Raw genomic sequence first — 17,206 nt, 5'->3', positions numbered from 1 at the left:
CTCACAGGCATGTGGCACAGGCAGCAATCCAGATTTACTACCCTGGAGATCCTGCTTTTCACCTATCTACCTAACTACCTATATTCTCTCTTCAGGACCTCCTCCCTTTTCCTCACTATGTCTTTGGTACCAATATGTACCACAACTTCTGGCTGCTCACCCTCCGCATTTAGAATATTGTGGATCTGATCCGAGTCATCCCTGACCCTAGTAACTGGAAGGCACAATCCATCTGGGTGTCCTTTTTATGTCCATGGAATCTCCTGTGTGCTCCTCTGACTATGGAATTCCCTATCACTACTACACTCCTCTCCTTTACATTTGACCTACCAAGGTGCAACACTTCACAGTTGGCCGGGTTAAACTCCATCTGCCAGTTGCCCGCTCATATCTGCAACTGAAAGCATTCATCGACTTTCGGCTTCTTCCTGCTGCAGATGATAATCAGCTCTTTGGTTTTCTGTAGCCCTGGCACCACTCAACCAGATTTTCAGTTACCCTTCAGTAAGCCAATTCATCATCACTTTTCATCTGGCCAACAACCAGCTGTGAATTCTGTAAAGCTTATAAATGGTAGTGGAGCTGTACTTAGCCTCACTCTCATAAGTATAAAGTGAGTAGAGCAGGGGATAAGCATCCTCAGACAAGGGGAAATCTACAAGAGCCGATCAACCTTCTACCAACTTGCAGGTGTTTGTGATGTGGGAAGCAACCGGAGCACATCAGGTGAAGACAAGGAAGACTACACACAGAAAGCATTGGAGATCAGGAGTAGATCCAGGTTGGTGGAGCTGTCAGTCCACAACTGTACGAGCTGCTCCATTGTGCTGGTCCCAACACCTGAGGTCCTTTGGCATAATTGTGATAGTGAGCTAAGACAGGAATCTTAGTCTGCATGGGCCATTTGAGTTGAAGGGCAGGTTTCCATGTCATATTAATCTCTGATACTATGATATCCCCAAATGACATACTATTTTCCTCCAACCTTTATGCTGATCAAATTAAATGAAATGTATGATGTCGATGCAAGACACTTGATTACAGCAGAATTATCAAACTGTGATCTTAATCAGACAATAGTTATTAATTTGAAGATGACAGTTGAAATCTCACCTTTTTCTGTCTTTAGAAACTTCTGGTGTTTTTATTGTTGCTGGGGAGAGATGTTAAAATAGACACATTAAACCAATTTATAAACAATTACAGCACAAAATAACTTTAATTTTTGTCAACCTATGGGTTGGGCATTGTGGTGGAGCAGTAGAACATTCGGATCTATTTACGGCATGTGCCGTGCATGGAAACAGACAGTGAATTGCATCGTTTGCATTAACAAGCAGCACACCACAGGATAGGCTGAGAGCCAGCCCACAAGGGTTGCCACACATTCTTGCTCTAATACATCACGCCCACAATGTTCAGCAGAACAACACAGGACATAACAAGCAAACAAGCAGCACGTAAAGCAAGTCAGAAACACACAACATCAACAGTAATATTATTTTGTGCCGGAGCAGTGTGAAACTCTGAATCACTTATTATTTCTGCTTCTTAGCTCCTTAAGTCAACTTATCTAGTTCAGGAAGCAGATAGTGATACAACACAGAGACAGATACCTCGGCACGCAGTCTGGTCCTATTTAATCCTCTCTCTCTTTTCCATCAATTCATTCCAGATTCTTACAAGGGAAATTTTACAAGAGCCAATTAACCTTCCACCTACTCCTATGTCTTTGGGATACTGGAGCAATTGGAGGAAATAAGGTGAAGGCAATGAAAGCTCCACACAGAAAGCACCAGAGATCAGGATTAAATCCAGGTTGATGGAACTGTGAGTTCACAGTTTATGAGTTGCCCCATAACAGGTTCTGAGCATATACTACCAGGCTTTAGGACAGCATTTATTCTGCTATTATCAGACTCTTAAGTGGATGATGCACCATCAATAACTCACGCCGAGACTTAGGAAGTGAGATATCGGCTTTTATTGACTGAAGAACAACACTACATCCTGGGGAAAATGAGGGAGAGCAGCAGGCCACAGTCGCCTTTATACAGGGGTCTGTGGGAGGAGCCACAGGGGTAGTCAGCAGGGTCTTGGGAGGAGCCACAGGAGCAGTCAGACAGGTATATCTAGTTCACCACATTCACCCCCCCTTTGTTTAAAAAAATTCCCAAGCATATTTACAGGTTAAGTCGATCAGGTGGTCGAATCGTTCGCTGCGATCTACGTAGCTCCGGCTGCAATTGCACAGGAGCCGGAGGTGATGACGGCACAGGTGCCGGAGGTGGTGTGTGCTCCGAAGGCGGAGAGTGGGTTAATTCTGTCCCAACAGGAGGTGTCAGGGACCCCTCGCGTGTGAGCGAGGGCCCTGGAACAGACGCATACGGAGTCTGTGTGGGGCACGGTGCGTGCGGAGTCACCTCGGGTACAGGGTGCATAGTTACCGGGGACTGCTCGGGGTAGTGGTCTGCTGCCCCGGCGGGCGCCAGGTCGCGGACAGAGACCGTGTCCTCCCGCCCATCAGGCAAGACCACGTAGGCATACTGGGGATTAGCATGCAGGAGGTGAACCTTCTCGACCAGTGGTGAGTACTTATTACTCCTCGCATGTTTACGCAGCAGCACTGGCCCCGGGGACGTCAGCCAAACTGGCAGGGTGGTCCCAGTGACAGACTTCCTGGGAAAAGAGAATAAGCGTTCGTGAGGGGTGGCATTAGTGGACGTACACAACAGGGAGCGGATAGAGTGGAGTGCCTCAGGGAGGACCTCCTGCCATCGGGAGACCGGCAACCCTTGTGACTTAAGGGCTAAAAGTATGGCCTTCCACACTGTGGCATTCTCCCTCTCCACCTGGCCATTCCCCCGGGGATTATAACTCGTGGTGCGACTAGTAGCTATGCCCCTAGCAAGCAGGAACTGGCGCAACTCGTCACTCATAAAGGAGGACCCTCTATCACTGTGGACATAGCAGGGATATCCGAACAGTGTGAAGAGCTGGCGCAGGACTTTGATGACCGACGTGGTAGTAGTGTCGGGGCAGGGAATGGCAAAGGGGAATCGCGAGTACTCGTCAATAATACTGAGAAAGTAGACATTGCGGTCGGTGGAGGGAAGGGGGCCCTTAAAGTCAATACTCAGTCGCTCAAAAGGGCGGGTGGCCTTGACAAGCTGCGCAGTGTCAGGACGGTAGAAGTGCGGTTTGCACTCAGCGCAGATCTGGCAGTCCCTGGTCATCGTCCTGATGTCCTCCAGGGAGTACGGCAGGTTCCGGGCTTTAATGAAGTGATAAAACCGGGTGACCCCCGGGTGGCAAAGTTGGGCATGAAGGGCATACAGCTGGTCGAGCTGGGCACTAGCACACGGTCCCCGGGATAGGGCATCAGACGGTTCATTGAGCCTGCCACCCGCCTCGAAGGCGGTGTAGGGGCGGTCCTCTGGGCGGATGGGGAGCTGGTGATAAGCGGATTTCAGATCAATTGTCGAGTACACCTTGTACTGAGCTATCTGGTTGACCATATCCGCGATGCGGGGTAGGGGGTACGCGTCAAGCTGCGTGAATCTATTGATGGTCTGGCTGTAGTCCACAACCATCCTATTTTTCTGCCCAGTCCGAACAACGACCACCTGGGACCGCCATGGGCTTGTGCTTGGCTCAATGATCCCCTCCCTGAGCAGCCGCTGCACCTCTGAATGAATAAAGGCCCTGTCCCCCGCACTGTACCTCCTACTTTTAGTTGCCACAGGTTTACAGTCGGGGGTCAGGTTGGTGAACAGCGATGGGGGAGGGATCTTGAGGGTGGAGAGGTTGCAAATAGTGTCAGCAGCACAGCTATCGGCATGGTGCTGGGCGGGATGTGGGGTTCGGGGTGTATGTGCGTGTGGTAACGGAGTATATGGCGAAGTCCCACCAAACTGAGGATTCCTGACAGTGAGTGGTGGGTGGGGCCCGTCATATGCCATAGTCACACTTTCGAGATGGCTCTGGAAGTCCAGCCCCAATAGCACAGGTGCGCACAGCCGAGGCATGACCAGGAACGCAAAGTTCCGATACTCTGTGCCCTGCACCACCAATGTCGCTACACAACCCACCCGGATGTCTGTGGAATGCGACCCTGAAGCCAAGGTGATCTTCTGACGGACCGGCCGTGTAACGAGTCCGCAGCGTTTCACTGTGGCCGGGTCAATAAAACTCTCAGTGCTGCCCGTGTCAAACAGGCAGCTAGTCCTGTGCCCCTCCACCAGGATGTCCATCATCGACCTTGCAAGCTGGTGCGGGGCGCTTTGATCGAGGGTCACGGAAGCCAGCGTTGAACTGGGCGTGTCGGGGGCGGGGCCTGGTGACGCCGGCAAAGATGGCCGCTCACATCCGGGCATGCAAGATGGCGGCTCCCAGGTCGCACACGGGTAGGTAGGGGCGGGGCCAGGTGACGCCGGCAAAGATGGTTGTCCACATCCGGTCATGCAAAATGGCGGCCCCCAGGTCTCAGACGCGGCGCTGCTCGACCCCGGGCGCGGTTTAGATTTACAGACCTTGGCGAAATGGCCCTTCTTCCCACAGCTGGAACAAGTCGCTTCGCGCGCCGGACAGCTTTCCCGGGCATGTTTCCGAAGCCCACAAAAGTAACAGAGTTTCATACCTGGCGAATTCGTGGGGTTTGAGATACCGCGACTGGCTGCGGCGTTGGCGAATTCGCTCGGAACCGGGGAATCGCGCGGCTGGACCTCTTCGGCGTACAGTTGCGCAGCCTCTATCGAATCGGCCGACTCTATCGCGGAGCGTAAGGTAAGATCAGCTTTTTCCAGCAGCCGCTGGCGGATACACACTGACCGAACCCCAGTCACAAAAGCGTCTCGGACCAAGAGTTCCTTATGCTGTTCCGCTGTGAGCGCTTTGCAGTCACAGTCCCGCGCGAGTATCAGTAACTCGCGAAGAAATTCAGCAGTCGACTCCGTAGGCCGCTGTTTTCGCGTGGCCAAGCGGTGCCGTGCATAAACTGGATTTACTGGCCGCAGGTACTGTCTTCGGAGGGCGGCAAGCGCCTCCTCGTAGGTGGATATGTCCCTGATGAACGAATAAACTTTTGGGGCGACCCTCGAGAAGAGAAGTTTGAGCCGAACAGCCGAGTCGGTGGCACGAACCTCCTCTAAGTACGATTGGAAGCACACCAGCCAGTGGTCAAAGGCAAGAGCTGCTCCAGGGTCTCGGGGGTCCAAGTCTAGGCGTTCTGGGCGTAAAGCGGTTTCCATGTTGTAACTTTCAGTCAATAAAATTGATGCACCATCAATAACTCACGCCGAGACTTAGGAAGTGAGATATCGGCTTTTATTGACTGAAGAACAACACTACATCCTGGGGAAAATGAGGGAGAGCAGCAGGCCACAGTCGCCTTTATACAGGGGTCTGTGGGAGGAGCCACAGGGGTAGTCAGCAGGGTCTTGGGAGGAGCCACAGGAGCAGTCAGACAGGTATATCTAGTTCACCACAGTGGACTTCCTGTATACTAAATAATGAACTCTTGATCTCTCAGTCCACCTCATCATGACCCTTGTAATCTATCCTGACTGCATTTTCTCTGTAATTAACACTACTCTGTTTTCTTTTACAACCTTAACGTGCTTACGTATGGAATGATCTGCCTGGATGGTGCATAAACAATGTTTTTCACTGTCTCTTGATACATATGACAATAATAAACCAATAATGTTAATAAACCAGTATCAATCTCAAGAGTCATAGATGCAAAGATCAATAAAAAGACCAAAAAGATTCTGCAGGCGCTGGAAGTATTTAGTAATGCACACAAAATGGTTGAGGATCTTGGCAGATCCCTCCATGGAGGGAAATAAACAGTTGATGTTTCATGCTAATAACCTTCACCCATCCCAATGAAGCATCTTGGCTGGAAACGTTGACATTTATTCCTGTCCATAGCTGCTGCCTGACTTGCTGAGTTCCTTCAGCATTTTGTGTGTGAAGATGAGGAACAAGATAGAGTTCAACCTAAAAGTGGTGAGCAGTCTGGACACAAAATAGGGAAAACTGTGAAATATGAGGAGAAGGAAGATGCGTAGAAATAGAATGGAGGAAGATATAAGACTGTGAGACAATAGGAACACAATTATGCCATTTGCCCCATCAAGTCTTCTCCACCACGCTATCAAGATTATTACCCTTCCCAACCCCATACTCCTGCTTTCTCCCCATAACCTTTGACAACCAAGAACCTCCACTTTAAATATATCCAATGATTTGGCCTCCATAGTCTTCTGAAACAAAGTATTCCAACTGGCTAAAGAAATTCCTCCTCATCGCTATTCCAAAGGGACGTCCCTCTATGGAGTAGAAAGTCTGTAAAGACTGAAGATTTGCATGTTTGTAAGCACTAAACCACAGAAATTTTAGGTTGATTCGTACCTTCAAAAATCTCCAGGATTTTAATCTGCACAATCTCAAATTTAACCGTGTCTGTTGCTCCACACCAGTACTCTCCTTTATCTCCTTCGTTGGTCTGCTTTATGGTGACAGTAAAATCAGTGGAATTGTTTATGATGTTTGTTAGGTTTCTGCTGCCATATTTAGAGCTAGCTATCACACTGCACCAATTCACAGAGGTTACTTTACACAGGAATTTCTCATGTGATTTAAATTGCTGCTCATAGTGGCAGTGTAGGCTGGTGGCATTTTGCATCACACCCTTCACCGTGGTATTGTCTGCTGTCCATGAACCTGCTGGTAAATGAGAAAAGGAAGAAATGAGAGGTCTAAAATATTGGGAATCGTGCTGACAGAACCTTCAGTGCTGCATTTAGCTGGGGCTGTGTGAAAGGACTACTAACCATGAATGGGAGGGACCCCAGGCCTTGCCAAGTCTGAGAGATAATTCAAGAAGTTACGAAGGCTAAACGAAAGCATGAAATTGCTGTAGCAGACAGGCTGTAGGAGAATCTCAAGGGAATCTACAGGTATGCTAAGAGCAAAAGAATTGCAAGGGACAAAATTGGTCCTCTGGAAGACCAGAATGTGTGGAGCCAAAACAGATGGGGGAGATTTTAAATGCATTCTTTGCATCTGTATTTTCTTGCGAGACAGATACAGAGTTTATAGATGCGAGGCAAAACGGTATCAACTTCATAGACCCTGTACAGATTACAGAGGAGGAGGTGTTTGCTACTCTTTGGCAAATCAGGGTGGATAATTCTCCACAGCCTGACAGAGTGTTCCCTTGGAGCCTGTGGGAGGGAAGTGCAGAAATTGCCAGGGCCCCAGCAGAGATATTCAAAACATCTTTAGTGCCAGGATAGTTACCATAGGATTGAGGGATAGCCGATGTTGTTCCACTATTTAAAAATGCTTTAAACAGAAACCGGGAAATTATAGGCCGGTGAGCCTGATGTCAGTAGTGGCAAAGTTATTGGGAGGTATTCTCAGAGACCAGATATATAGGTATTTGTAGAGACATGGACTGGTTAATGATAGTCAGCATGGCTTAGTGTGTGGTAGATCATGTCTAACCAATCTTACAGAATTTTTTGAGGAAGATAGCAGGAATTTGGATGAAGGCAAGTCAGTAGATGTTATCTACATGGACTTTAGTAAGGCATTTGTTGAGGTCCTGCATGGGTAGCTGGTGAAGAAGGTCCAGTTGCTCGGCATGCTGGGATTGACCTAGAATGGTAGGGCACTGAGGAGTGTGGTAGACAAAGTGACCTGGGAATACAAGTTCATAATTCATTGAAAGTTGTGTCACAGTTAGATAGGATCGTAAAGAAAGCTTTTGACACTTTGCCCTTCAGGAATCAAAGTACTGAGTCCCCAACATGGGATGTTGTGTTGAAGATGTATAAGATATTGGTGAGGCCTGAATTTGGAGTTTGTGTGCAGTTTTGGTCACCTACCTATAGGGAAGTTGTAAATAAGGTTGAAATAGTGCTGAGAAAATTTACAAGGATCTTGCTGGGTCTGGAGGACCTGAGTTATAAGGGAAGATTGAATAGGTTAGCATTGTATTTTTTAAGAATGTAGAAGATTAAGAGGAGATTTGATAGGGGTACAGAAAATTAGGAGGGGTATAGATAAGGTAAATGCAAGTAAGCTTGTTCCACTGAGGTTGGGTGGGACTACAACCAGGGGTTAAGAGTGAAAGGTGAGAACTTTAAGGGGAACAGGAGGGGAATCTTCTTCACTCAGAGGGTCGTGAGAGTGTGGAATGAGCTGCCAGCACAAGCAGTCTATGTGATTTCAATATTTAAGAGAAGTTTGAATAGGTACATGGATAGTAGGGATATGGAGGACTATGGTCCCAGTGCAGGTTGCTGGAAGTGGGCAGATTAAATGGTTTTGGCATCATCTAGATGGATCAAAGGACCTGTTTCTGTGCTGTACTTCTCTATGACTCTATGATGTACAGTACTGTGCAAAAGACTTGGGCACATGTAAAAAAATTCTGTAAAGCAAAGATATTTTAAAAATAATGAAATGAAAGTATTATGAATATCAAAAAAATTATGAAAAGCTAAATCACATCAATATTTGGTGTGATCACACTTTGCCTTTAAAGCTGCATCAGTTCCCTTAGAGCAGGGGTGTCAAACTCATTTTAGGTCACGGGCCGGATTGAGCAAAATGCAGCTTCATGCGGGCCGGATCAGTCGGACGCGTGCGAACGCAGCTTTCGTTGCCTCCGTTTTTTCAGCCTGCTCTCATGTGTCTCAGTCTCTGCTATAACTACAAAGTGTTTCACTTTACAAATTCCATTTCTTATGAAGAAGACTGCCGAATAAACACTAAAAACCCTGAAAACCTGGTACCTGAATAAACTCAGCATTAGCCATATCATATGCCATAGGCGCTTCGATTACTGGGGCCAGCTTTAATAGGAATTAGATATTATCTGGCGGGCCAAAGATAATTCCACCGCGGGCCGGATTTGGCCCGCGGACCTTGAGTTTGACATATATGCCTTAGAGGCATGGTCGTGCAGCTTTATAAGGAAATTGACTGGTGGGTTCTTCCAAGGATCTTGGAGAACTTGCCACAGTTCTTCTGAAAGACTTTGACTGTCTCAGTTGCTTCAGTCTCTCCAGGTTATACCAGACGGCCTCGATCATGTTGAGATCAGGGCTCTTTGGAGGCCATATCATCAGTTGCAGAACTCCTTGTTCTTATTTTTTGCTGAAGATAGTTCTTTATGACCTTGGCCGTGTGTTTGGTTTTATTGCCTTGCAGCAGAATGAAGTTGGGACTGATCAGACACCTCCCTGATGGATGAGAAGTTGCTTGTACTTCTCAACATTGAAGATTCCAGTAATTCTGACCAGACCATCAAATCTATTTGCAGAAATGCCGCTGCAATCCTGCAGGGGACCCCTGCCATGCTTCACTGTTGGCTGCAGATACTCATCCATGTCACACTCTCTAGCCCTTCTACAGACAAACTGCCTCCTGTCTGAGTCAAAAGGTTCAAATTCTGACTCACCGGTCCAGAGCGCTTGCTGCCGTTGTTCAACACCCCAGTCTTTATGTCTGTAGATGAGTCTCTTGGCTTTGTTTCCACTTTGGAGGAATGCTTTTTGGCTGCAACTCTTCCATGAAGACCACTTCCGACAGTATTACTTTGGACTATAGAGGGTCGTACTTGGGTTCCATTTGTTTCTGTAAGTTCTGATCTGATAGCATTTCTGATCATCTGCTTGGGAGAAACCTTACTGATGCAAGATATCGCACTGTGTCTTGTTGCTATTGACTACTCTTGCCATGGTTTAAGAATTGATGATTTGAAGATTAAACTGTCAGACCTGCCACACCCTCTCCTTTTAGTTTGTTTGTCCTTTGCCCAGTTTGATTCCTTCTACACCCGTTACTGCTTCAGTTAAATCAGTTTAGTTCATTCAACTCATTATGTCATTGGTCATTAGCACTTGCTTGTCATCGTTGTTTAATCATGCACTGGATGATATACTGTACTTACACGGTAATCAAGTTTTATTTGAAAAGTGGTCTGTTACTTAATATATTACTTTCTTTAACAAAACCTAAAGATTTCTCTGTAACATTTAGTTTTTTTGGGAGAATGAATGTTGGGAAATCTAAACTTGCTCTTTTCTACTGACACACTATGGAGAAATGTTAAACATCGAAACTTAATCTCTGCTCACTTTTCCAGATCAATGGCTAATTATTATTAAAACATAAAATGAAGCCATTTCATCCCTTTGGGTCTATGCAGTTTCATTTCCCACCAGTCCTTACAAAGAGCTGGGAGAATGAATGTTGGGAAATGAATGAATGAATGTGCAAATTTTGGGAGAATGAATGTTGCGAAATATAAACTTGCTCTTTTCTACTGACACACTAATGCAAAAGACAAATATTAAACATCTAAAACAAACCTTATATAAAAAAATCTAGGAAGCCTAAGACTTTTGCACTGTACTGTATTGCCAAGAAAAAGGGCCTTTGGCCACTGTGTTCACTCAGTGGGTGGGAGACTGATAGTTTCCCCATGAAATGGACACACATTTGAAAATCTCCCTGCAACAGGATAATGTTGCAATCATCTGCTCAGATCCCCAGTCAGTTCTCAGATTGATCAGCATCTGTAACTGGTCTGACTTGGCATCCTGGGTCAGAATGAACCACAGGAAGAGCGAGGTCATGCTCTTCGGTAACGGGCCCAACCTTTCAATGACCCCCTTCGCTGTCAGACTGGACTACCTGAACTGCTGAGTTCCTGCAGTATTTTGTGTTAATTCCAACCAATTTACTAATTTCTGTATCAGAAACCATTCTCTTCCCTCTCATTCCTGATGCAGGGTCTGAATCTGACTTGCACCTTTCACATCTACATTTGCAAAGTGACCTCCTCAGTCCTTTTAGTGTTTCATGTCTTGTTTCAGTGTCTAGATTCTGTTGTCTCTTCTGTCTTCTCTGATAACTCTTTTGGAAGTGAAGGTTACATCATGATTAATGTGTTCATTATGGAACTACAGTCCAGCTGGTACCCTGCCTTAAACCTAAGCCTTACCTGTGGTAACCGTGAGCAATACAATGTCTGAATGATGAACACTGTGCTGAACATCTAAATATCCACATATGTATATCCCTGAATCGCTCTTCACAAGTTCTCTCATAGTTACAAACACAGATCCATTCTGTCTTTTGATTGATGTTCTTCCTTTGTCTTGATAGGCGACAGTTTCCACAATGATATTGCACGCTTTGGGGGAGCTTGCTTTACACCAGACTATGTTTCCCCTTTTCTGTGCATGTGGACATTCCATTATAACTGTTTCTCTCACTCCTGCTTGTCTCACCATCATGGAACCTTGCACCAATGAATCTGTCAGTAAAATTTACAGTCAAGATATTAATATTTATTTATTGATTTTGTTTTATTTACAGATATAGCACAGTAACAGGCCCTACTGGCCCAATGAGCCTGCGCAGCCCAATTGCACCCATATAACCAATTAACCCTCTAACCTGTACACCTTTCGAATGTGGGACAAAACCAGAGCACGTGGAGGAAACACACACAGTCACAAGGCGAATGAACAAACTGCTTGCAGACAGTATCAGGAATTGAACCTGGATCGCTAGTGCTGTAATAGTGATACGTAGAATATAAAATACTACAGCACAGCAGATACAGCGGCAGAATTGACCCTGGATTACTAGCATTGTAGTAGCATTACATAGAACACTACAGCACCTTACAGATACTTTGGCCCATGATGTTGAGCCAATATTTTAATCTACACTCAGATCAATCTAACCCCACACAGCCCTCCATTTTTTTCCCTATCATCTCTGTGTCTATCTAAGGGTCTCTTAAATGTCTCTTATGTACCTGCTCTACCATCAACCCTGGCAGGGCATTCCATGCATCACCCAATTTAAGTTTAGAAATAATCAACCTCTGACATCCCCCCTCTTCCCTCCACCAATAACCTTAAATTATGCCCCTTGAATTAACCAATTCAGCACTGGGAAAAATCTCCAACTGCCCACTTGATCAACGCCTCTTATCATCTTGTACACCTCTATCATGTCACCTCTCATCTTCCTTCAGTCCAAAGCGAAGAGCCCCGACTCACTCGACCCAACTTTGTACAACACGTCTAATCCTGGCAGGAGCCTGGTAAATCTCCAATAACCATAACACCTCCATGCTGATAACTTATAGAATCTGAGCAAAGTATTTCCATAAACACGTTTCATGTAACTTAATCTCTGCTCACTTCTCCAGATCAATGGTTAATTATTATTACAACATAAAATGAAGCCATTTCAGCCCTTTGGGTCTATGCAGTTTCATTTCCCACCAGTCCTTACAAAGAGCTGCTATAGACTAGATGGACCAAATAGCCTCCCACCATACCAAACCCATTCTATATTGTCATTTTCTGACGTGATGGCCCTCAGTTCTTAACGGTCTAGACAGTCATTACTGTGTTGCCTATTGTGGAAGTTTGCAGTGCACAAATTGGCTGTTGGGTTTTCTGCATATCTTCGCACTTCAAAAGTACTTCATTGTTTGTGAAGTGTGCTGTGGAATTTTCACAGACCTGTAGATCAAGTACCATAGAAACAGGTCCTTCAGCTCACTGAGTCTGTGCAGACCATGAAATACTCACTTCCATGAATCCCTTTCTCTTCCCCTCACGCTCCCATCAACACCCCCTAGATACCATGGATAATTATCCTACCACGCTGTACATCATTGGGATGTGGGACGGTGGGGTAATTCGAACACCCTGAGGAAACTCACACAGGGAGACATACCACGCCAAAGAACTGGAGGACAGATTAGGCCAAAAGCAAACCCTCTGTGCTGCACGTACTCCATAGAATTTCTTTGTGAATCCACCCCTCCACTACCTTTGTCTCAGCTCACTATACCTCGTACTGAAAAGTAAAATTGATTGTCACCTTTCCTGATCCCTGTTGCTTATTCTCAGCAGTAGTGTTTCATCCCATGTCTAGTTATCAATGACAATTTTTAAGGTTATATATAACCAGATGCTATAACTCAATATATGTGAAAAGAAATTCTTACTTGAAATCACATAGATTAGTAGCAGAGCAGCAAACAGCATTGTTCCAGTGACGGTCCTCTGTTTCTAGTGACTGCGTCTACAATATACATTTCTTCCTCTTTTTTTAAAAGATCTGTCATGGCTTGCATCATTTCCTCTTAAATTAACAAATGTCTTTGCAATGTCATACAAAAAATGGGACATTAACAAATGTCCTTTTTCTCATGTTACTGTGTATATTGTTAATAGTTTCCAGTTTGGGGAAACTGGAAGATGACTCTTAACTGAATATAACTACACACAGAGAGTAGAAGAGCTGCTAAAAAAGCAGCATTACCTTCATCCTACACAAAATGCTGTAAGAACTCATCAGACCCGGAAAAGAGTAAAATGTTGATGTTTCAGGCTGAGACCCTTCATCCAGACTCAAGATTAAGGGTCTTTGACTGTTTACTCTTTTCTCTGGATGCTGCCTGGCCTGTTGAGTCCTCCAACAATTTCTGTGAGCTGCTTGGATTTCGAGCGTCTGCATGTTTTCTCTTGTTTGTGGTTATCTTCATCCTTACTGTTTCAGTGGCAGGATGGACAATATTCAGCTTCTGAGTCACTGCCATCAGGAAGAAGGTACAGTGGCCTTAGGTCCCACACCAGCAGGTTCAGGAACAGTAATTAACGCTCAACCATCAGGCGCCTGAACAAGTGTGGATAACTTCACTCACCAAAACACTAAACAATTCCACAACCTACTGACTCACTTTCAAGGACTTTACTATCCATGTTTTCAATATTATTTATTTATCAAGGACCTTACAAACTATGTTCTATCTATCTGTTTTATATCTACATATTTATTTTTTATTTGCAGTTTGATTGTCTTTGAGTGTAGATTTTCATTGATTCTATTGAGTATCTTTGTATTTACTGCAAATGCCTGCAAGAACATGAATCTCAGGATGGGAAACATTGAAATATTCATACTTTGATCATAAATTTACCTTGAAGTTTGATATATTGCAAAGATGGATCTGAAGCAGGACATATGACTCACAGTATGTCGTCTATATCAGTAACCCTGATATCTTGTTGACAGTGGCACAGATGAATTTTGTGGGGAATGTGTGCTTGACCCACTGCTCTATTCTCTCTAGGCTTATGTATGTGCGGCTAGACACAGCTCAAATGTCATCCGTAAATTTGCAGACTACACTCCTGTTGATCTGACTTGATAGAGGTGTGCAAGATGATAGGAGACATAGATCGAGTATCCACAAGGGTTCTCCACTCCCCCGAGCCATCCTATCATTTGCTGAAATATATTAAATTTTATTAGTTTATGAAAACCGTCTGAGATCCCTCTGATACTACCTCCCCCACTTTCACTTTGCGTGTTATGCTTTACGTCGTCCTTCACTGCCAATTTCTATCCTTTGTGCATTCCTTTTGCAATCTGTTCCAAAGATGAGGAGTCCTATCCCAGTTTGCAGTCCAATTATCATTCTTCCATTAATATCTCTAGAACAGATTTCTGACCGTAGAACCATAAGACATAGCGCAGAATTAGGCCATTCAGCCCATTGAGTAGGCTCCACCATTCAACATGTTTAGTTATTATCCTTTCCAACCTATTTTCCTGCTTTCATCCCTAACCTTTGACACCCTTACTAATCAAGAACCTTTCAATTTGCACTTTAAATATACCCAATGACCTGGCCCCTAGAACCATTTGTTCTAAGGCTATTAAAAGGCCTCCCACTACAATCAAAAGGACTCTGGAGTTCACAGTTCCACCATCCTCTGGCTAAAGAAATTCTTCCTCATATCCATTCCAAATGGACATCCGTCTATTCTGAGGCTGTGCCCTCTGGTCCTAGACACCCTCATTATAAAATAAACAATTCTTCTAATCTTCAGTAAAGAGGCACACAGACATCAAACGCTCTTCATATATTAGAAATATAGAAACATAGAAAACCTACAGCACAATACGGGCCATTCGGCCCGCAAAACTGTGCCGAACATGTCCTTATCTTAGAAATTACCTAGGGTTACCCACAGCCCTCCATTTTTCTGAGCTCTATGTACCTGTCCAGGAGTATATTAAAAGACCCTATCGTATCCACCTCCACCACCGTCGCCGGCAGCCCATTCCATGCATATTAACTCCTTGATTCCTGGGATAATTCTCATCAACCCTCTCCAATGGACAACCTTAGATAAGGTGCTCAATTCTTGGTCTTTATTGAAGTTTGTGGGAGCTTGCTGTGTGCAACGCACTCAAAATGCTGGTGGAACACAGCAGGCCAGGCAGCATCTATAAGGAGAAGCTCTGTCGACGTTTCGGACCGAGACCCTTCGTCAGGACTAACGGAAAGGAAAGAGAGTAAGAGATTTGAAAGTAGGAGGGGGAGGGGAAATGCGAATGTTAGGAGAAGACCGGAGTGGGTGGGGTGAAGCTGAGAGCCGGAAAGGTGATTGGCAAAAGGGATACAGAGCTGGAGAAGGGAAAGAATCATGGGACGGGAGGCCTAGGGAGAAAGAAAGGGGGAGGGGAGCACCAGAGGGATGGATAACAGGCAGAGTGATGGGCAGAAAGAGAGGAAAAGAAAGTGAGGGGGGAAAGAAACAAAATATATCAGGGATGGGGTAAGAAGGGGAGGAGGGGCATTAACGGAAGTTAGAGAAGTCAATGTTCATGCCATCAGGTTGGAGGCTACCCAGACGGTATATAAGGTGTTGTTCCTCCAACCTGAGTTTGGATTCATCTTGACAGTAGAAGAGGCCATGGATAGACATATCAGAATGGGAATGGGATGTGGAATTAAAATGTGTGGCCCAACACAGACTGGGAAACTGTTTCGATGAACACCTATGCTCTGTCCGCCAGAGAAAGCAGGATCTCCCAGTGGCCACACATTTTAATGTCTTCTCTGATAACACTTTTGGAAGTGAAGGTTACATCATGATCAATGTGTTCATTATGGAACTACAGTCCAGCTGGTACCCTGCCTTAAACCTAAGCCTTACCTGTAACCTTGAGCAATACGATGTCTGAATAATGAACAGTGTGCTGAACATCTAAATATCCACATAAGTATTTCCCTGAATCGCTCTCCACAAGTTCTCTTATAGTTACAAACACAGATCCATTCTGTCTTTTGATTGATGTTCTTCCATTGTCTTGATAGGCGACAATTTCCACAATGATATTGCACACTTCAGGGGAGCTTGCTTTACACCAGACTATGTTTCCCCTTTTCCGTGCATGTGGACATTCCATTGTGACTGGTTCTCCCACTCCTGCTTGTATCACCATCTTGGAAACTTGCGCCAATGAATCTGTAAGTAAAATTGAAAGTCAAGATATTAATATTTATTTATTGATTTTGTTTTATTTACAGATATAGCACAGTAACAGGCCCTACTGGCCCAATGAGCCTGCGCAGCCCAATTGCACCCATATAACCAATTAACCCTCTAACCTGTACACCTTTCGAATGTGGGACAAAACCAGAGCACGTGGAGGAAACACACACAGTCACAAGGCGAATGAACAAACTGTTTGCAGACAGTATCAGGAATTGAACCTGGATCGCTAGTGCTGTAATAGTGATACGTAGAATATAAAATACTACAGCACAGTAGATACAGCGGCAGAATTGACCCTGGATTACTAGCATTGTAGTAGCATTACATAGAACACTACAGCACCTTACAGATACTTTGGCCCATGATGTTGAGCCAATATTTTAATCTACACTCAGATCAATCTAACCCCACACAGCCCTCCATTTTTTCCCTATCATCTCTGTGTCTATCTAAGGGCCTCTTAAATGTCTCTTATGTACCTGCTCTACCATCAACCCTGGCAGGGCATTCCATGCATCACCCAATTTAAGTTTAGAAATAATCTACCCCTGACATCCCCCCTCTTCCCTCCACCAATAACCTTAAATTATGCCCCTTGAATTAACCAATTCAGCACTGGGAAAAATCTCCAACTGCCCACTTGATCAACACCTCTTATCATCTTGTACACCTCTATCATGTCACCTCTCATCTTCCTTCAGTCCAAAGCGAAGAGCCCCGACTCACTCGACCCAACTTTGTACAACACGTCTAATCCTGGCAGGAGCCTGGTAAATCTCCAATAACCATAACACTTCCAT

The 17,206-nt window shown here is 45.1% G+C and overlaps 1 protein-coding gene across 5 annotated transcripts in view; it reads right to left on the bottom strand.

Moving 5' to 3' along the window:
- LOC140717298 (polymeric immunoglobulin receptor-like) overlaps positions 1 to 17,206 on the bottom strand; it is a 120,187-nt gene that overhangs the window by 14,324 nt on the left and 88,657 nt on the right. For 3 of the 5 annotated variants that reach the window (XM_073030739.1, XM_073030743.1, XM_073030740.1), the window contains exons 3-5: positions 11,027 to 11,341; positions 6,418 to 6,732; positions 1,114 to 1,153 (exon numbers count right to left, since the gene is read on the bottom strand). In XM_073030739.1, coding sequence (XP_072886840.1) covers positions 1,114 to 1,153; positions 6,418 to 6,732; positions 11,027 to 11,341 — 670 coding nt within the window. Of the gene's footprint in view, positions 1 to 1,113; positions 1,154 to 6,417; positions 6,733 to 11,026; positions 11,342 to 16,064; positions 16,377 to 17,206 lie in introns of all 5 variants that reach the window. The other 2 variants (XM_073030744.1, XM_073030741.1) reach the window with 2 other exon arrangements.

Source organism: Hemitrygon akajei, chromosome 27 (assembly GCF_048418815.1).
Source record: "Hemitrygon akajei chromosome 27, sHemAka1.3, whole genome shotgun sequence".
Classification (NCBI taxonomy): domain Eukaryota; kingdom Metazoa; phylum Chordata; class Chondrichthyes; order Myliobatiformes; family Dasyatidae; genus Hemitrygon; species Hemitrygon akajei.
The sequence above is the reverse complement of the archived record's forward strand: the minus strand, read 5'-3'. Positions and strand labels throughout refer to the sequence as shown.